This window comes from Pelophylax lessonae, assembly GCF_965119305.1.
Source record: "Pelophylax lessonae genome assembly, chromosome: 3".
Taxonomy (NCBI): Eukaryota; Metazoa; Chordata; class Amphibia; order Anura; family Ranidae; genus Pelophylax; species Pelophylax lessonae.
This window is the reverse complement of record NC_138770.1, coordinates 485,100,351-485,119,570: the sequence shown is the minus strand read 5'-3', so window position 1 is coordinate 485,119,570 and position 19,220 is coordinate 485,100,351. Positions and strand designations below refer to the sequence as shown.

Below are 19,220 nucleotides of genomic sequence, written 5' to 3'. Positions count from 1 at the left end.
AATTATTGCTCTATGGCATTGGGTTGGCCTTTGATGGCCTATATATTATGCATTTTGAAGATTTAATTATCATTTTTAGGTCAATATAAATAATATTAAACGAAATTTTATACTACATCTTGTTTATGTTAAATATGTGTTAAGGACTGGTATGTTTAAAGTGCCATATATTTTGGGGATTGGTTTGTAGCAAGACCTTAAATGTCGTTGCTAGTAACAACCAAATAGGTTTTATCTTTCATTTTATGTAAAAAAATAAATAAATAAACAAGAATTATCTCCGTTTGCTAAAGGTAACCGCTTTAATTATGCACTCAATTTACTTTCTATATTTTGGATGAATCAGCCCCTCTGTAATTGTAGAATTGTGTATGTAAAGGCAAAAACTTTATTTATTTTAGGAACTTGTTTTAATGAAAATGAACAATTAGGAATGTCAATAAACCTTCACATGACTTTGACTACAAGTTACTAGAGATATACAGTGAGTAAAAAAAATTGATCCCCTGCTGATTTTGTACGTTTGCCCACTAACAAAGAAATAATCAGTCTATAATTTTAATGGTAGATTTATTTTAACAGTGAGAGACAGAATAACAACAAAAAATGCAGAAAAACGCATTTCAAAAAAGTTTGATTTGAATTTTAATGAGTGAATTAAGTATTTGACCCCTTCACAAAACATGACTTAGTACTTGGTGGCAAAACTCTGGTTGGCAATCAGAGAGGTCAGATGTTTCTTGTAGTTGGCCACCAGGTTTTATTCACATCTCAGGAGGGATTTTCTCCCTCCACATATTCTATATTCTATATACTGTATACATATTCTGCATATATTCATATTATCTATGGGATTAAGATCTGGAGACTGGCTAGGTCACTCCAGGACCTTTATGTGCTTCTTCTTGACCCACTCTTCTGTTGACTTCGCTGTGTGTTTTGGGTCAATGTCATGCTTGAATACCCATCCACGACCCATTTTCAATGCCCTAGCTAAGGGAAGGAGGGTCTCACTCAAGGTTTGATGGTACATGGCCCCGTCGATTGTCCTTTTGATGCAGTGAAGTTGCCCTGTCCCCTTAGCACAAAAACACCCCTAAAACATAAGGTTTCCACCTCCATATTTGACGGTGTTCTTGGGGTCATAGACAGCATTCCTCCTCCTCCAAACATGGCGAGTTGAGTTGATGCCTAAGAGCTCGATTATGATTTCATCTGACCATAACACTTTCATCAAGTTCTCCTCTCAATCATTCAGATGTTCATTAGCAAACTTCAGACGGGCCGGTACATGTGCTTTCTGGATCAGAGCGACCTTGTGGGCACTGCAGGATTTCAGACCTTTTTAATGGCATTGTGTGTTACCAATTGTTTTCTTGACAACTATGGTCCCAGCTGCCTTAAGGTCATTGACAAGATTCTCCTGTGTAGTTCTAGTCCAATTCCTCACTGTTCCCATGAGCATTGAAACTCCATGAGGTGAGATCTTGCATGGAGCTCCAGACCGAGGGAGATTCACAGTTATTTTGCGTTTCTTCCATTTGAGAATAATCTCACCAACTGTTGTCACCCACTCACCAAGCTGCTTAGCGATGGTCTTGTAGCCCATTCCAGCCATGTGTAGGTCTACAATCTTGTCCCTGACATCTTTGGACAGCTCTTTGGTCTTGTCCATGGGGGAGCGATTGGAATCTGATTGATTGCTTCTGTGGACACTCCCAATCTCAGCTCGTTCCCTGTATAGCAGACACCTGGAAGCCAGAAATCTTGCTGATTGATAGGGGATCAAATACTTATTTCACCCATTAAAATGCTAATTTTATACCATATAAATACAATTTATACCTTTTTTGAAATGCGTTTTTCTGGATATTGTTATCTTGCCCCCCCCCCTTGTTTCTCCCCCCCCCCTTTTCCTTTCCCTCTTTTCCTTACCCTCTCCTTTTGTTTGCCCCTCTTCTTTCCCTTTTCCTTTCCCCTCCTGATGTAGTGGGATTTCATTATAGTTTTGTACTATACCATTTCTACCTTATTGCCGACTAGATGCACCCACTTTAGTCCCCCATGACTGCCAGTGAGAGACTTTTTATTGGCTGAACTGCTATGGGACCTGGTCTGTTTCCAGACGAGCCCAGATTTTCCTCATTAATCAATATTCTAAAAATTGCCGTTGTATTATTTGTATACATTGTTCTAGCCATATATTTACATATTTTTGGTATTATTTATTCATATGTTGTCATAATTTCTAGAGAGTGCGTAAAAATGGATTTTTGTAAGATCTTACCGTAAAATCCTTTTCTCTTAAGCTCATTGACAGACGTAGTCTTCTTGATTCTCAAGAGCTGGGTTATGTTGTCTCCGCAGGAGTAGGACTAGGCAGAAAGACAAAACGTTCTGGCTCCACCTTAGGGGCAGTCCCTGAGGGTATATCCTCCCTCTCTCTGCTACAGGGAATCAGTTCTGTTCTAAAGCAGTAACAGAGAATTTAACCCAACCCAACCCAATGATAGAGGGGCGGGTACTACGTCTGTCAATGAGCTTAAGAGAAAAGGATTTTACGGTAAGATCTTACAAAAATCCAATCCAAATGACTTTCCCTGGCTGAGCATCGGAGACCGAAGCCACCAGACCAGAGACTCTCTGGTCTGTTTGCTCAATCGGATCTGATTGTCCAGGGATTCCGGATTCCGATTCCATCTGAGAAGAATCTCTTGCTGAAGAATTCGGGTATGGGACTGGGCAAATGGGACTGCTTCGAAGGAAGCCACCATCAACCCCAGAACCCTCATGCAAGTTCGAAGAGAAGACCAGCTGTTGGATAGTAACAACTGGACTGCTAATTGAATCTTCCGGAGTTTCCCTACCGGAAGAAAAACTCTTGTCCTGACTGTGTCTAGAATTAGACCCAGATATTCGAGCCTCTGGGTGGGAACCAGAAATGACTTTTGCTGGTTCACCAGCCACCCGAATTCCTGTAAAGAAATCATAGTAATTTCTATGTTTTGTAGCAAGGTCTGAGGAGACTCTGCATGACGCAGAAGATCGTCTAGGTAACCAAGAATCGATATGCCTCTTTGGCGCAGTAGTGCCAACATTGGGGCCAACACCTTCGTGAAGACCCGAGGAGCCGTGGCGAGACCGAAAGGTAACGCCACAAACTGATAGTGGTTCTCTTCTACAGAAAAGCGTAGAAACCGCTGATGTCCTACGAAAATGGGAATGTGAAGATATGCGTCCTTGATGTCTATGGACGCTAGGACATCCCCTGGATGCAGGAAGGCTGCTACTGTGCGAATGGACTCCATTCTGAATTTTCTTATGTTGACAAAAGAATTGAGTGCCCTTAAGTCCAGAATTGGACGCACTTTGCCCTCTTTCCTGGGAATTGTAAATAGGTTTGAATAAAACCCCTGAAAACGTTCTGTCCAAGGAACGTGGACTACCACTCCTTGTTGTAGTAAATCCGTGACTGCTCTCCGCAGATCTTCTAAACGATCCGGGGATAGTCGAATATTGGAAGGGAAGAATCGCGCCGGTGGGAGAGATCGAAACTCGATCTTGTACCCTGACCTTATGACTTCGCAGACCCACTTGTCCGGGATTCTGGAAAGCCATGGATCCGGGAACCGGCGAAGACGTCCCCCCACCCCAGTTATGGGTGGGGGCGCACCTTCAGGCTTTGGAAGATTTATCTTCAGGTCTGGAGGGGGCGGGCTTTTGCTTGCCCGACCAACGTCCCCTGAAGCCTCCTGAAGGAGCTTTGGAGGACTTAATTTTTTCACCCGCGGGACGAAAAAACCTCTTGTGAGCAGAAAAAGAAGGCCCTCGTTTTTGACGAGTTCCTTTACCTTTAACATTTTGCAGTAAAAAGGTGCTCTTTCCACCCGTGAGATCCTTAATGATCTCATCTAAGTTGGCTCCAAATAGACGCTCTCCTAAAAAGGGGATATTAGCCAATGCTTTTTTGGAACCTTGGTCGGCTAACCAACCTTTTAGCCACAGTGTACGCCTGAGAACCACCGCTGAAACTGATGCTCGCGCCAATAATGGAGTGGCGTCTAACGCCGCATCACACACAAACTGTAACCCCTGTATCATTTGTTCCAACAAATCTGATACCGCCTGAGGGACCTCTTCTAAGTCCCGGCGTAACCACTTGGTCCATTCAGTTACAGCCTGCGAAACCAGACCAATAGCAATTATTGGTCTGAAAGCTGATCCAATCAAGGTAAACATGGTGCGAGACATAGCTTCTATCTTGCGATCCACTGGATCTTTAAAAGACGGAGCGTCTTCTAGAGGAATAACCGTGGCTTTATTCAATCTAGCAATTGGTGAATCCACCACAGGTGGTTCTGTCCATTTCTTAATGAGGGTTTCCTCAAACGGATAACGCCTGTTAATGCGTTTAGAAATAGTAGAAGTGCATTTTGGCAGACTCCATTCTTCTTTGATTGGATTGCCAAAACATTTGGGCAATGGAAAAACCTTCGCCACTTTGATGCGTTTTTTAGTCCCAAAAGGGATTTCAGTTTCAGCTATTTCTGACGGAATACCCTGTAATCTTAAGGTTTCTTGAACAGATACAATGAGTGCGTTTACCAACGCTTCCTCTTTGGCTATGGCTGATGCCGAAACATCCTCCTCACTGTCTGAAGAGACAGTACACGAGACACCAATCCCAGATGAAGTACCTGCAACTGCAGAAATAGGCTCAGAGTCTGAATCCGAGGTTTCAGATAATAAGGGGTTAGGCGGGGGTCGCTTTCTTGCGCCCTGTCCCTGACAAGCCACTTCCACCCGGGACACAAAAGTTTCCATAATAGCGGACAATGATTCAATCGTCAGTGGGGTGCTGGAGGAACCTGCAGACCCCTCGAGGGGATCCGGAGGAGATACATGAGTGGCAGGGTCCATGTTAATTCAGGACACCTTTGCCAGAAAACACAAAAAAAACTTTTTTTTTTTTTATGTGTCTCCCCCTAGCGCAATAGCGCCCCTCAGAGTACCTGCTTCTCGATCCCCACAGAGAGAGAGAGGGACCCCCAAGGCTCACCAACCGATGCAGTGAAGTAAAAGACAGCGTCTGTCTTTTACAGACTGGAAGGAGCTGTTGCTTTTTCCCGGGTAGAAGGACGTGGCTCCGCCCCCTGTGTACGCCTTCCGGCGTTCCCAGCTCTCCACGAGGTAGCTGGGCTCATGAAACATGGCCGCCCCCATACAGGAGACATTAGACTCCAAAAACATGGCGGCCGGCGTGACCTGAGGACATACATGCACCTGGTCTACGGCAAAATGGCGGCGGACCGCCGAAATCGTTTTTCCCAGCACATCCACCTGCATCTCTGCTGAGTGGCGATTTATTGATCTACAGGAGATACACTACAAATAAGGTAGGATTATACCTCCTATGTCTGCTGTAATGCTACAGTCTGCTGGGTAGAGTGTTAGCTCTCAAACCAAGTCCACTTCCCACAAACACATACTGTATTTACAAGGGGGACTTTTAGTGTCAGATATATACTGACTATGTATGGAGGGGCCCATAATTCATACTGCCTCATAACGAGGAAAGAAAAAAGGGAACGTTTACTCACCATACCGAACCGACAGGCACCCTCTCTTCACAATACCCTCTCCACCGGGGTGGGGGGTTGTGGACCACTCCGGACGCCTCGACTCTCTGGTTCCTGGCGTCCAAGCGAGACTTTTAACTCGCAAGGTCAGTCCCTCCACTGGGACTCCGTCGCGGCCGACCCAGCGCGGAGCTCTGGTCTGCACGCGCTCGTAGGCAGAGACCGGGGTGACCACTGGATCTCAACATCCAGCCCGTCGCCCGGCCCCGCATACTTACTTGAATGTGTCGCGGCCGACCAAGCGCAATGCAATGGTCTGCGCGCGCTAGACAGAAAAAAACTGATTCCCTGTAGCAGAGAGAGGGAGGATATACCCTCAGGGACTGCCCCTAAGGTGGAGCCAGAACGTTTTGTCTTTCTGCCTAGTCCTACTCCTGCGGAGACAACATAACCCAGCTCTTGAGAATCAAGAAGACTACGTCTCTCAATGAGCGATAGAGAAATAGTTATCCTCCTGAAGAAGCGGATCGTCACCGCAAAACATGTTGAGGAATATACGCCCAACAATGAATTTCTGCACTCTGTCTTGATAATAAGTATCTACCTGTGTTGATATTCTATGAATTGTTGTTGGACGATTGGTCCGCTTCTTTTTAACCTCAATATTTTGTATTAAATAAAATTTGAACTTTTTAAATATATGTGATTATTTCTGAATCAAGGTACTGTGAAAGTCCAATTATCCCCTCCCCTTCCTCCTGAGACTGTGTTTTTTGGGGACAACAGCCTCGGTTTCCCATTTTTTCCATTGGATATTTTTTTTGGTTTTTATGCCTCTCACTGTTAAAATAAACCTACCAATGAAATTATAGACTGATCATTCCTTTGTCAGTGGGCAAACGTAAAAAATCATCAGGGGATCAAATACTTTTTTCCTCTCTTTCTGTAACATCAGAATGAATAGGAAGTGTGGCTAATGCTAATTAGGATTCTAGGCGTTTTAAACACTGTTTTAAAACTAAACCTGAGAGGAGAAATGTGACATGAGCACATCAGTGTGTATGCATGACGTGTATTCTGGTAAACTACGTTTTCTCTGTTTGAGCAATGACAGCTATGTGTTCCCCTCATCTTACTATAGCTTCCAGTGCCATTGTCTAGTGCCATTGTCCAGTGCCAGTCTACACTGCAGGCAGTTATTTAAAAACTGCGAGCAGAAAAAGGAATAGAGTATTTTGGCAGAAGAGACTATGCTTAACTTAAAATTTTACTAAGTGCAGTTCTGCTTTAATAATGCAGAAAATTAAGTTATTTACTATTTCAGCTTGTAACAAAAAAGCAATTGTTTTTAACCTTTATATTCTTTTATTAACAAAAGTTAAATTGTAACATAGCTATTGTTTTAAAAAAAAAAAAAAAAAAAAGCATAAAACAGCACATTTTATTACCATGTTTAAATGTATGCAATTATATATTTTTTGGGTTTTACACATTACAAAAAATGAATTCAACAATAAAACTTACCTGATCTTTACAAATTTTTCCAACAGAAAAATATTTGGACATTGGACTAGAAAATATTAAACCAGAAACGGCAGCAGCTGGTGACATTGCAAGAGATTCTGTAAGTGTTATACCTACAAGGAAAATAGAACATCAAAATATGAATTATTACTTTTGTGTGTCACTTTACACTAAAATAGTTTAAACTAATAATGACCACAAATTACTGTATACAGCTCTGTGAGTTTGTAAAGAGCATATCAGAGTGAGTGCTACAGAGTTCTCCACAATAACCCTGCATCAAACATTTTTTGGCCCCTTTCACATGGGCTTTCCGATCAGGTCCGACTGTCAGTTTTTCAGTTGTTACATATGCATGTGTTTGCATTTGAACATAGGCACATAGGGACTAGGGCGCTTTAAATTTTTTATTATTTATTCTATTTAAAACTATTTCTTACACTTTTTTTTTTGTATTAACCTCCCTGGCGGTATGATTATTTCAGATTTTAGGTGCTAAAAGCGGTACATTGTTTTGCATAGAAATCTGTTGCTTTACATTTAAAACTCACCTTCCCCTGTGATCCCCCGCCATCCTTCCGCTGTGTGCTCGGCCGATGCCGCCACCTGTCTTCCGGTTCCCTTCCCTGCGAGCGTTGCGACGCAGGGGCGTGGAACCAGGAGCAAATTCAAAAGTGTAAATACACTAAATGACATGATACAAAGCTGTGATCCTAATGGATTACACTGTATCATGCCATTTTACCACAGGATTTCACCTGGTGACTTTTCCAGTGCCCTGCCTGTGCTTTTCCGGTTCTTTGAAACTGGAAAATAAAAAAACGACCATGGCGTCCAAAAGTATTTTTAAGCAAAAGCGCTTTTAGATGAACTGGAAAACAGCGACAGCAAAACGGAATTACTTGAAGTATTTGAACTGAGCGATAGTGAATCGTGGGAAAATTCGTCATCAGGTAAGGAAAATGACGACAGCGACAATTCTGATGTCTCTTTCTGGCACATAGCTCCGTTGGAAATTGTGAAGAATCATTTTATATACTTCCCAAATTCCACAAGCTATGTGCCAGAAAGAGACAACAGAATCGTCGCTGTCGTCACTTTCCATACCTGATGACGAATTTTCCCATGAATCGCTACAGCTCAGTTGTTCAAGTAACTCAGTTTCGCTGTTTTCCAGTTCGCCTAAAAGCGCTTTTGTGCAAACAAAAAAAACTTTTTGGACACCATGGTCGTTCAAAATTTTCCAGGCACAAAGAACTGGAGAAAGCATAGGCAGAGCACTGAAAAAGTCACCAGGTGAAATCCTATGGTGAAATGGCAGCGGGGAGAGACTGCGAGGACGACGGGGGGGGGGGGGGGGGGGTGGATGTGGTGATAGTGCAGGGAAGGTGAGTAACATTCTGGGGTAATCGCGAGTGTGGCTCGGTGTTACCGCTTTTGGTACTGAAAATTAACCCTGAGCCACACTAGGGAATATCGCCAGGGAGGTTAACGCCAGGAGCTCTAACCAGGTACCGAAGAAGAAGTGGGTCCAGACTGCCCTGTGCAAAACCACTGCACAGAGCAGGTAAGTATAAATGGATTTTTGTAAAATCTTACCGTAAAATCCTTTTCTCTTAGCTCATCGACAGACGTAGTCCTCGGTGATACACCACCTTCGGGTTATGTTACCTCCGCAGGAGCAGGACTAGACAGGAAATTAAAAAGCTCTGGCCACACCCTAGGGGCAGTCCCAGAGGGTATATCCTCTCTCTCTCTGCCTCAGCAAATCAGTTATGTGAAAAAGCAGTGCTTAGAGAATTTAACCCAACCCAACTCCAAAACAGAGGGGCGGGGACTACGTCTGTCGATGAGCTAAGAGAAAAGGATTTTACGGTAAGATTTTACAAAAATCCATTTTTCTCTAGCGCTCATCGACAGACGTAGTCCTCGGTGATACACCACCTTCGGGACGTCCCAGAGCAGTATCACAACTGAGGGGTGGGAAAATAAAATCAAATCCCAATCTAGAAGGCCCAACCGGTGCCAACTAGAAGTTTACAATGCTCATCCTTAATGATGAGACTCAACAAAAGAGAGAAAAATTTTTTTTTTTTTTTTCAAACAGAAAAAAACCCTCGAGGTAGACCACCGGTCTCCTCAAATTGCGGCCTGCAAAACCTTGCGGCCAAATGAGGCATCCGCCGATGCCGTCACATCAATTTTATAGAATTTTGTAAAGGTATGTACCGACGACCAAGTGGCCGCCTTACATACCTGGACCACTGACGCCTGATGGCGAAAGGCCCAGGAAGTACTGAGCGCTCGAGTGGAGTGCGCCCTAACAGGGAACGGAGGACTCTGACCCTTAATAGAATAAGCCTGTACCACCGTTTGTCTAATCCATTTGGCAATGGTCGCGGCAGATGCAGGCAAACCCTTTCTGGGGCCATCCGTGATCACAAAAAGTGAATCCGTCTTACGGAATGATTCCGTAGCTTTCAGGTATACCCTGATTGCCCGAACCACATCTAAGGAATGCAACGCATGTTCCCGATGATGCTTGGGCTGAGGACACAAGGAAGGTAGTACAATATCTTCATTCAGATGAAAATCTGAAACCACCTTAGGAAGAAAAGATGGCTTAGGATGAAGTACTACCTTATCCCTATGAATCACTAGGTATGGGGACTGGCATGATAATGCAGTCAGTTCTGACACCCTGCGAGCAGAAGTAATAGCCACCAAGAAGACCACCTTCTGGGATAAAGTAAGCAAGGGAATCTCCCTGATGTTTTCAAAGGGAGGTTTCTGTAGAACCGACAAAACCAAATTAAGATCCCAGGGCGGTAAGGGCGCGCGGACTGGAGGAGCCAGGTGCCGCACCCCCTGGATGAAATTCCGCACCAAGGATTTGGTAGCTAAAGGTTTCTGAAAGAAGATTGCTAATGCTGAAACTTGACCCTTGATGGTGCTCAAGGCTAGCTTCTGCTCAACCCCTTGTTGCAAAAAGGCCAATATTCGAGACACCGAATAGGTACGTGGAGGAAATCCTAAAGATTCGCACCACGCAATATAAGTCTTCCATGTGTGATAATAGACTTTGCTGGAAGTCGCTTTCCTTGCTTTAATAAGGGTAGGAATGACTGAAGTAGACAAACCTCTGTCCTTCAGTACTTGGGTCTCAATGGCCAGGCCATTAAACCCAGCGACTGTAAAGCATGATGGTAAATTGGTCCTTGAGACCACAGACACTCCCTGAGACGAAGTTCCCACGGAACGTCTGCGACTAACATGTCCAAGTCGGCCAGGCCGGCTTGAGGAGGCCAGCCTAGAATTTTTAGGACCACTGGCGCTGATTGGATCTGAACCAGGCGTCCCTAGAGCTATCTGGCCCCGACCATCCGAGAAAGTCTGGTCGTTTTCTGTTCCCACACATTTATCAAATACCTGATAGTTATCAGGAAAAGTGATCTTTTCTGGTTGAACCTCAGGGACCGAAGTCACCCGACTAGAGGCTACTTGGCCTATCTGGTCAACCAGATCCGATTCCTGTGAGGTATCGGGACTAATCTTGGGAAAAGGTAAAGGAAAAGATCTATTCAGGGAACGGTAACTACCGCTTCCTGTGGTACTTAAATGTTGGAAGGGAAGAATCGCACCGGTAGTAGTGGTTGATGCTCGATCTAATGTCCTGAATACCGGTGAAAACGTCCCCCCACCCTGAAACCGGGTGGGGGCGCACCTTCAGGCTGTGTACTCCTTTACTTCGGGTTTGGCTGGGTTGGTCCTCTGCTTGTCCGACCAGCCTTTCTTGAACCCTCCTGGAGGAGTCTTGCCTTTCCCGGGAGTACCAGCCGGGCGCCCTTTATGGGCGGTAAAGAAAGGTCCTCGCTTGTTGCGAGGTCCCTTAGCTTTTGCAGCCTGTGGCAAAAAAGTGCTCTTGCCCCCAGTGGCATCCTTAATGATTTCATCTAGGTTGGCCCCAAATAGACGATTCCCCTGAAAAGGGAGATTGGTCAAGGTCTTTTTGGAACCTAGGTCAGCTGACCAGCATTTTAACCACAGAACACGTCTGAGGATCACTGCTAACTTAGATGCATGCCCTAATAAGGGAGTAGTGTCCAAGGCTGCGTCACAGATAAACCGTAGCCCTTGTATGATCTGTTCCATCAAATCAGATGTCTCCTGGGGAATATCTTTTCCCCTAAGATCTTGGCGTACCATTTTCGCCCATTCCGTAAGTGTCTGGGAAACTAGACCAATAACAATTACTGGTCTAAATGCTGACCCTATCAGAGAAAAGATAGTGCGGGACTCTGCTTCTATCTTTCGATCCACCGGATCCTTAAAGGACGAAGTGTCCTCCACTGGAATAACCGTGGCTTTATTCAGCCTGGCAATAGGCGGATCCACGACTGGTGGTACCGTCCATTTCTTAATGATGGATTCCTCAAACGGATAGCGTCTAGCAATACGCTTGGAAATAGTAAAGGTACGTTTAGAATGCTCCCATTCTCCTTTAATCTGATTACCAAAACATTTAGGTACAGGAAAAGCCTTCGCCGTCTTGATGGGCTTATTAGTCCCAAAAGGCCTCTCTGTTTCAGTTGCCTCTGCCGGTAAAGCCTCAAGTTTTAAGGTTTCTTGCACTGCCACAACTAGTGCGTCCACCAATGCTTCTTCCTGAATTATAGCAGGAGAAGAAGCGTCCTCCTCACTGTCTGAGGGGGCTTTACCTGGGATAACAGCCCTTGCAGAGGAACCTGCAACTGCAGTGACCATCTCTGAATCTGAGTCAGAGGTGTCAGATGGTATAGGGGTAGGCGGGGGTCGCTTCCTTGACCCCCGTCCCTGACAGGCCGCCTCCACCCGAGCCACCATAGACTCCAAAATTGCTGTAAATTACTCTATACTCTGTGCACCGGCGGGTCCCGTGGCCCCCTCGAAGGAAACAGGTGGGGGAATATGTGTGGCAGGGTCCATGATAATTCCAGTCACTTCCTGGATAATATAATTCAAAAGTAAAGAAAAAAACTTTTTTTTTTTTTTTTTTTCTGACCCCCAGCGCCACAAAAAGCCCCTTAGTGTTACCTGCTAGGGATCCCTATCGATCGAGAGAGAGAGAGATAGACCCCCAGGCTCACCACTTGATGCTCAGAGTTAAACTGCAACAGCTTACAGCGCTGTCTTGACAAACAGGAAGTCTTTTGGCTGGCTGCCCAGGAAGAAAGGAGGCGGCTCCGCCCCTCTGCACGCCTTCCGGCGCCTCCCCCAAGCTCCACGAGGTGTAGGATCACCTCAAACATGGCCGCCCCCATGCTGGAGACACGAGGCTACGCCAAAATGGCGGCTCGTGCGATCCAGCAAAAAAAATGGCGGCGGCCTATACTGAATAGCGGTGTGCTGCAGGGCACACAACACTCTCTCTGCATGGGGATCTGGCGTGGTTGGCGGTACCGGCCCTGGCGGACCGCATGGCCGTTCGGGAGGCCTGCTAATAGCTGGAGATCTGATTTGGAAGGCAGTCTACATGTCCGTGGCTTCTGACTGGTAGGTAGCTTATACTTAACCCATAAGATTCCCAGAATGCCACAACTTACATATTTTTTAAACATGTATACAATAGATTGTTAGCTCCCAAACCAAGCCTCCTGGCTTTTGCACACATAAAATCACACTCAAAGTAGGAGGATTTGTGACATGTTATAGGATAGAAAGGACTCTTTCTTACCATACAGAGAGGGGCCCGCGTTCACCACAAAACCCGTCAGGGAAAAAGGGGGAACATACTACTCACCATACCGGAACCAGGCGGGCACCAACTCCTGACAGTACCCCTCTCCACCGGGGCGGGAGGGCTGTCGACCGATACGGACGCCGTGACTCATGGTCTTTGGCGTTTCAGCGAGACGTTTAACTCGCGGGGTCAGTCCTTTAATGGGACTTTGTCGCGGCCGACCCAGCGCGGAGCTATGGCCTGCACGCGCTCGTAGGCTGAACTGGGGTGACCACCGGATCTCAACATCCAGCCCGTCGCCCAGTTCAGCTTTCTTGCTTGAAGATCTCACAGGAACACTGGAGAAAAAAAGCTGTCTAAAAATCCTTTAAGAAAAAAATTCTTGCCAGGACCTAAGATCCCAGCAAGGTATCTAGGTCCTTACTCCTAACTAGACAGAAAATAACTGATTTGCTGAGGCAGAGAGAGAGAGGATATACCCTATGGGACTGCCCCTAGGGTGTGGCCAGAGCTTTTTAATTTCCTGTCTAGTCCTGCTCCTGCGGAGGTAACATAACCCGAAGGTGGTGTATCACCGAGGACTACGTCTGTCGATGAGCGCTAGAGAAAACATGTTTGTTATTTTAAAAGTAAAAAAAAACATAACTTTACAATCACTTTAACTTTATTGCTATAACAAGGGATGAACAACATCCCTTGTGATCGCATTGGCCGTCACAGGTCCCCTTTATGGCAAGATCTGGGGTCTATTAGACCCAAAATCTCTCCTCTGGCCTCCAATGTAGCCAAGCAGACACAGATCAGTCTCATCGGCTGCCTTCCTGTTCGTAAACAGCCAGGTAAACAGAGAGATGGAAACGGAAGTTATGAAATCCTCATTGCACCCGGTTTACGGGGTCACAGAGAGGGAGAAACATCATTCATTCCTCTCTATCTGCTGTGTAGCCATTGCTGCCAGCAGCAGTGCTCCACAACTGGATAGGAGAGCTTGGAAAACCTGACAGCAGGAGGGACCCCTTTCCACCGCCTGCAGAAGCGATTGAGTATTTGTTCAATTCAAATCACTGCTGTCTTATAGGGAATCATCAGCTGATAATTCGGATACCGGGATGATGCCTGAAGTTGCGGGCATCATCCTGGTATAACCACGGCAAGCCTATGACAGCCTACGGTCAGCAAGTGGCTAAGTGTCTGGTGACTGAAAGGCAGGAGCACTTACTGTTTCAACACACATAAAATGAGCTCTCTTAACCAGTCTTACCACAGGTACTCAAAGACTTATCACACAAACGCATAGTTGTGGTAAGTTTCTGTGTTACATATACCTTACCTGTTGCCTCCTCTATGTTTGCCAGGTTCCACATAGTAAGCTTTTCTGTGTGATCTGGTTGGCTGGGGTAACCCAGGGCTGGGCGAATGCCTTTATATCGTATCTTGCGCAGATCATCAACACTGAGCTCTTCAGAACTGCAGTAACCCCACAGTTCTTTTCTGACCCATTCATGAATTTCTTCTGCAAATGCCTTATTAATAAGCAAAAAGAGTGTTTTCAACAATGTGACAATGCGACTTACACTTTAGACACATATGAGAAGAACAGAATCAGTGGCAACACATATAAACAAAGGAATGGCAATTAAACTGCATAATCTGAAGCCAAACCTCTTACAAACATAGAAAAAAAAGGGGGAAAAATGCATACAATTTGGTGCTAACACAATTTTATCACTAGAATTTCATTAAATTTTTTATCACAGAAAAACTCCCAATATTAATATTGATTTCATGTCAAGTTTTTTTTCCAGTGCAGAAAACTGCATACGCATTGTGGATCCCTGCACAGAAAAATTTGCAAGTTGTGTGAACAGGGCACAGAGAACCATTGTTTTCTTTGAGCCCTTGCAGAATGCATGCAGAAAAACCGATGTCTCTGCACCATGGTGTGCACGAGGTCTAGGAGTGACAGTTACCATCTGATGCTTCATAATGAATCCCTTTTGCATTTCAGGCCTTACAGTGAAGTAAAGTTATAAGTGACCTATTCCTCAAACTGTACTTTACTAAATAATGTTAATTATAACATGGGTGACATGTTTGATGAGTTTATCATAGTAAGCTACTGTATGTCAGGGATGTACAACCTCGATGTGCCTTACTCACATCCCTAGATAACACTTCTGCTGCTGCACTTTAACTTTTTAAAATCATACCTGTAAATATTGTATCCAAAAATATTCAGTAATGTACAACTGTAAACATATAAGTGATTAAAGAATTTCAGGTGGTCATCCTAAAAAAAAAAAAAACTATTTCAGCTGGTGTAAATACTTAATTGTGTCTTCATATTAGCTTCCCACTATCCCCTGTGCAGCAGTACTCAGACTAGGCTAATACTGTTAGTCAGCCAGTACTAGTGCATCAAACAGTAAGGCCTGGTGAGTGTAATTTTTCCCAATTCTTCTCTAATATAATTTAAGCACTTTAGCCCTGGAGGATTTGGCTGCTCAATGACCGGGCCCCTTTTTTCAACTTGGCATTGCGTGACTTTAACTGACAATTGCGCGGTCATTCAATGCTGTACCCAAACAAAATTTACGTCCTCTTTTTCCCACAAACAGAGCTTTCTTTTGGTGGTATTTGATCACCTCTGCGCTTTTTATTTTTTGCGATATTAAAAAAAGAGCGAACATTTTGAGAAAAAAATGACATTTTCAACTTTGTTTTTTAAAAAATATCCAATATACTCGATTTTTGTCATACATTTTGGCCAAAATTTATTTAGCTACGTCAGACAAAAAAAAATCTCAATAAACGTATTTTTATTGGTTTGCGCAAAAGTTATAGAGTCTACAAACTATGGTGTAAATACTGGAATTTATGCAGCTTTTACTTTCTGACTGCCTATCTCAATTCATGAAGTGCTAAAATGGCACGGCAGTACAAACCCCCCTCATAAGGAATGTCCTAAGAGGCATGTTGAGCTCATTGAACATTTAATTTTTTTGCCAGGTTTAGTACCAGGGGAGTTAGTGGTAGTGTAGGTAAGGAAGAGCAGGTCGTTAACATTATCCCCATAGAGTAGTGGGTAATAATGTCCGACAGGATTGCGGATGCCACTCAGTGCACTTCTTGCGCCATGAGTTCCTTGATTAACCAGTCGAGGGCGAATACTGCTGTGCAAGATGTGAGCGACTTGTTGCTCTGGTAGACCAGATCCTGGACCTACAGAACACAGTGGCAACACTGCGTAGCATCAACAACCTGGAAAGGACATTACCCATCAGGCGCTGGCAGGGGCCAGCATAGAGGAGGGAGGAATAGAGGAGACACAAGCAGCAGAGGTACGCAGTTGGGTGACTTTTAGGAAGGGTAGAGGGATGAATGCCAGGGAGGCCAGTCCTGAGTTGGTACACCCTAACAAATTTGCCGAGTTGCAGGTTGAGGGGGATATCAACTCAGGGGTGGCAGTGCTGGAGCATGCGCCCTCCCCCAGCTGCCAGGGGAGGGACGGCTCCAGGAAGAAGGGGGGCCGTAACTCAGGAAAGGTTAGAAAGGTTGTGGTAGTGGGGGACTCAATTATCAAGAGGACACAGAGGGCAATCTGTAAAAAAGATCTTGTGAACCGAACAGTTTGTTGTTTACCGGGCGCCCGCGTTCGGCATATCGCAGATCTGGCAGACAGATAGTTGTGCGGGGCTGGGGATGACCCAGTGGTCATGGTGCATGTGGGCACTAATGACAAAGTAAAAGGTAGGTGGAGGATCCTAAAGAACGATTTCAGGGACTTGGGTAATAGATTGAGGAAAAGGACCTTCAAGGTGGTTTTCTCTGAAATACTGCCTGTACCTCGAGCCACACAAGAGAGGCAGAAGGAGATTAGGGAACTTAACAAGTGGCTGAGGAATTGGTGTAGGAAGGAGGGGTTTGGGTTCCTGAAGAACTGGGCTGACTTCTCAGTCGGCTACAGGCTCTTTAGTAAGGATGGGCTGCACCTTAATGGGGACGGTACAGCTCTTTTGAGGAGAAAGATGGCCACCAAGTTGGAGGGGCTTTTAAACTAGGAGACGGGGGGGAGGGCTCAGAAGTAGAATCAGTCAGGAGGGAGCAGAGGACTGAAGGCAGTTGTAGGGTCAGCAGCGACAGTAGGTCCACAATGTCAATTGGCAGGTCTGTGCAGGAAATTCTCAGACCAAACAGGAATAAACATAACCGCCAATCGCGCTTAACTTCCGTAAAACTAAGAGGGGTATATGCTAATGCCAGGAGCCTAGCTAATAAAATGGATGAGTTGGAAATATTAGAACATGAGGAGGACATAGACCTTGTGGGAATAACAGAGACTTGGTTCGACCCCTCACATGACTGGCTGGCCAATATCCAAGGGTATTCGGTGTACCGGAAGGACAGGGTAGGAAAAAGAGGGGGAGGGGTATGTCTCTATGTCAAGAACAATATAAAGGTGATAGAAAGGAGTGACATTACGGATGGGATGAGCATGGATTTAGAATCTGTGTGGGTTGAACTCCATAGGGCAGGAGAAAAGGGAAAGTATTTGTGGGGGTTTGCTATAGGCCACCTAACCAAGGGGAGGAGGTAGAGCTGGAATTCTTAGCACTAATGGGTAAAGTGGCAAAATTGGGATCAGTCATCATATTGGGGCACTTTAATTATCCCGACATTGACTGGGATGAGGGGATTGCACACTCACAGAAGGCCCGTCTATTCACGGAAACCTTACTGGATAATTACATGTCACAGTTGGTGGATTCCACCACCAGAGAAAACGCAGTCCTGGATCTATTGATCACTAATGACCCAGACATAATCTCGAAGGTAGGAGTCCAGGACAACCTGGGCTCTAGCGATCACAGGATGATCACATTTAGTATAAATAACAATATAACAAGGCAAGCGGGGAACATAAGAACCCTAAATTTCAGAAGGGCAAACTTTCCAAAATTATACTCCTTGATGGAAAGGGTAAACTGGGTCCAAACCCTGGGATCACTGAGGATAAATGGGAATGCTTTAGGAACATATTAAGCAAATGCATCTTGCAGTGCATTCCTATGGGAAATAAATTTAGAAGAGACAAAGCCAAACCTGGCTGGCTAAACCGTAGCGTCAAAAAACGTATTAGGGGAAAAAAATTGGCCTTCAAGAAATATAAACCAGAGGGTACAGTATCGGCTTTCGAGCAATACAAGGAGGCAAATAAGAAAAGTAAACAAGAAATCAAGATGGCTAAAATCAACTTTGAGAGACCCCTTCTTTACTGTTAGGGCTACAAGATTGTGGAATTCTCTAACACAAGAGGTGGTTTCTGCGGGTAGTATGGTGGCTTTTAAAAGACTCTTAGACTTACATCTCAAGGATCAGAACATTAAGGGCTATGTGAGATGATTACAGCCACACACACCTACACAGGTTGAACTGGATGGACTATTGTCTTTATTCAACCTCACCTACTATGTAACTATGTAACATCCCCTCCAAAATCTTGCAGACTACTGATGTTAGGCTGACCGGCCTATAGTTACCCGGGATATATCTCGGCCCTTTTTTAAATATTGGTACCACGTTGGCTTTTTTTCCAATCAGCTGGCACCATACCCGTCTGTAAACTATCCTTAAAGATCAAGAATAATGGTCTAGCAATCACCTGGCTGAGCTCTTTAATAACCCTCAGGTGCAAGGCATCCGGTCCCGGTGATTTATTTATGTTTTTAAGTTTTTCTAGTTTAGTTCTAAGTCTATCTTCTGTTAGCCATGGCGGTACTTCCTGAGGTGTATTATTTAGTTTGGCCTTACAAGCTGGGTTAGTGTAGCCCCCCAAATCTTTTGTGAATACTGAAGAGAAGAAATTATTCAACACTACAGGATATATATATATATATGGATAATTAAAGTCCCCCATTATAATTTCCCATGCTTGCTGCCAATCCTATCTGTGAAAGGAGGTCCGCCTCCCCCTCCTCCCTCTGGGGTTGGGGGGCCTATAGCATACGCCCAATATTACCTTCCCCACAGTGCCTTCCCTTTGAAGTTCTACCCATAGGGATTCTACCTTGTCCATAGCTACATTATTAATATCACCCCTCATATTTACCTGTACACTGTTCTTAATATACAGACATACCTCTCCCCCTTTTTTACCTTCTCTATCTCTGCGATAAAGGGAATATCCCTGAATGGTCGCCATCCAGTCATGAGAGCTGTCGAACCACGTCTCTGTTATCCCCACAAAATCTAAGTCCACCTAAAACATCAGCAGCTTCAGCTCTCCCATCTTGTTGGCCAGGCTTCTGGCATTGGTATACAAACCTCGTAATTTTGACCGGTTGCATATATCCTCATTTGATGTTTTTAGGCTGCTCTTGTAATTTTTCCCCATACCC

The 19,220-nt window shown here is 44.7% G+C and overlaps 1 protein-coding gene across 1 annotated transcript in view; it reads right to left on the bottom strand.

Moving 5' to 3' along the window:
* The window catches only part of MTR (5-methyltetrahydrofolate-homocysteine methyltransferase), a 1,642,758-nt gene that overhangs the window by 81,881 nt on the left and 1,541,657 nt on the right, over positions 1 to 19,220 (bottom strand). The window contains exons 31-32 of the mRNA XM_082249226.1: positions 14,153 to 14,345; positions 7,104 to 7,216 (exon numbers count right to left, since the gene is read on the bottom strand). Of these exons, the coding sequence (XP_082105352.1) occupies positions 7,104 to 7,216; positions 14,153 to 14,345 (306 nt within the window). The remainder of the gene's footprint in view (positions 1 to 7,103; positions 7,217 to 14,152; positions 14,346 to 19,220) is intronic.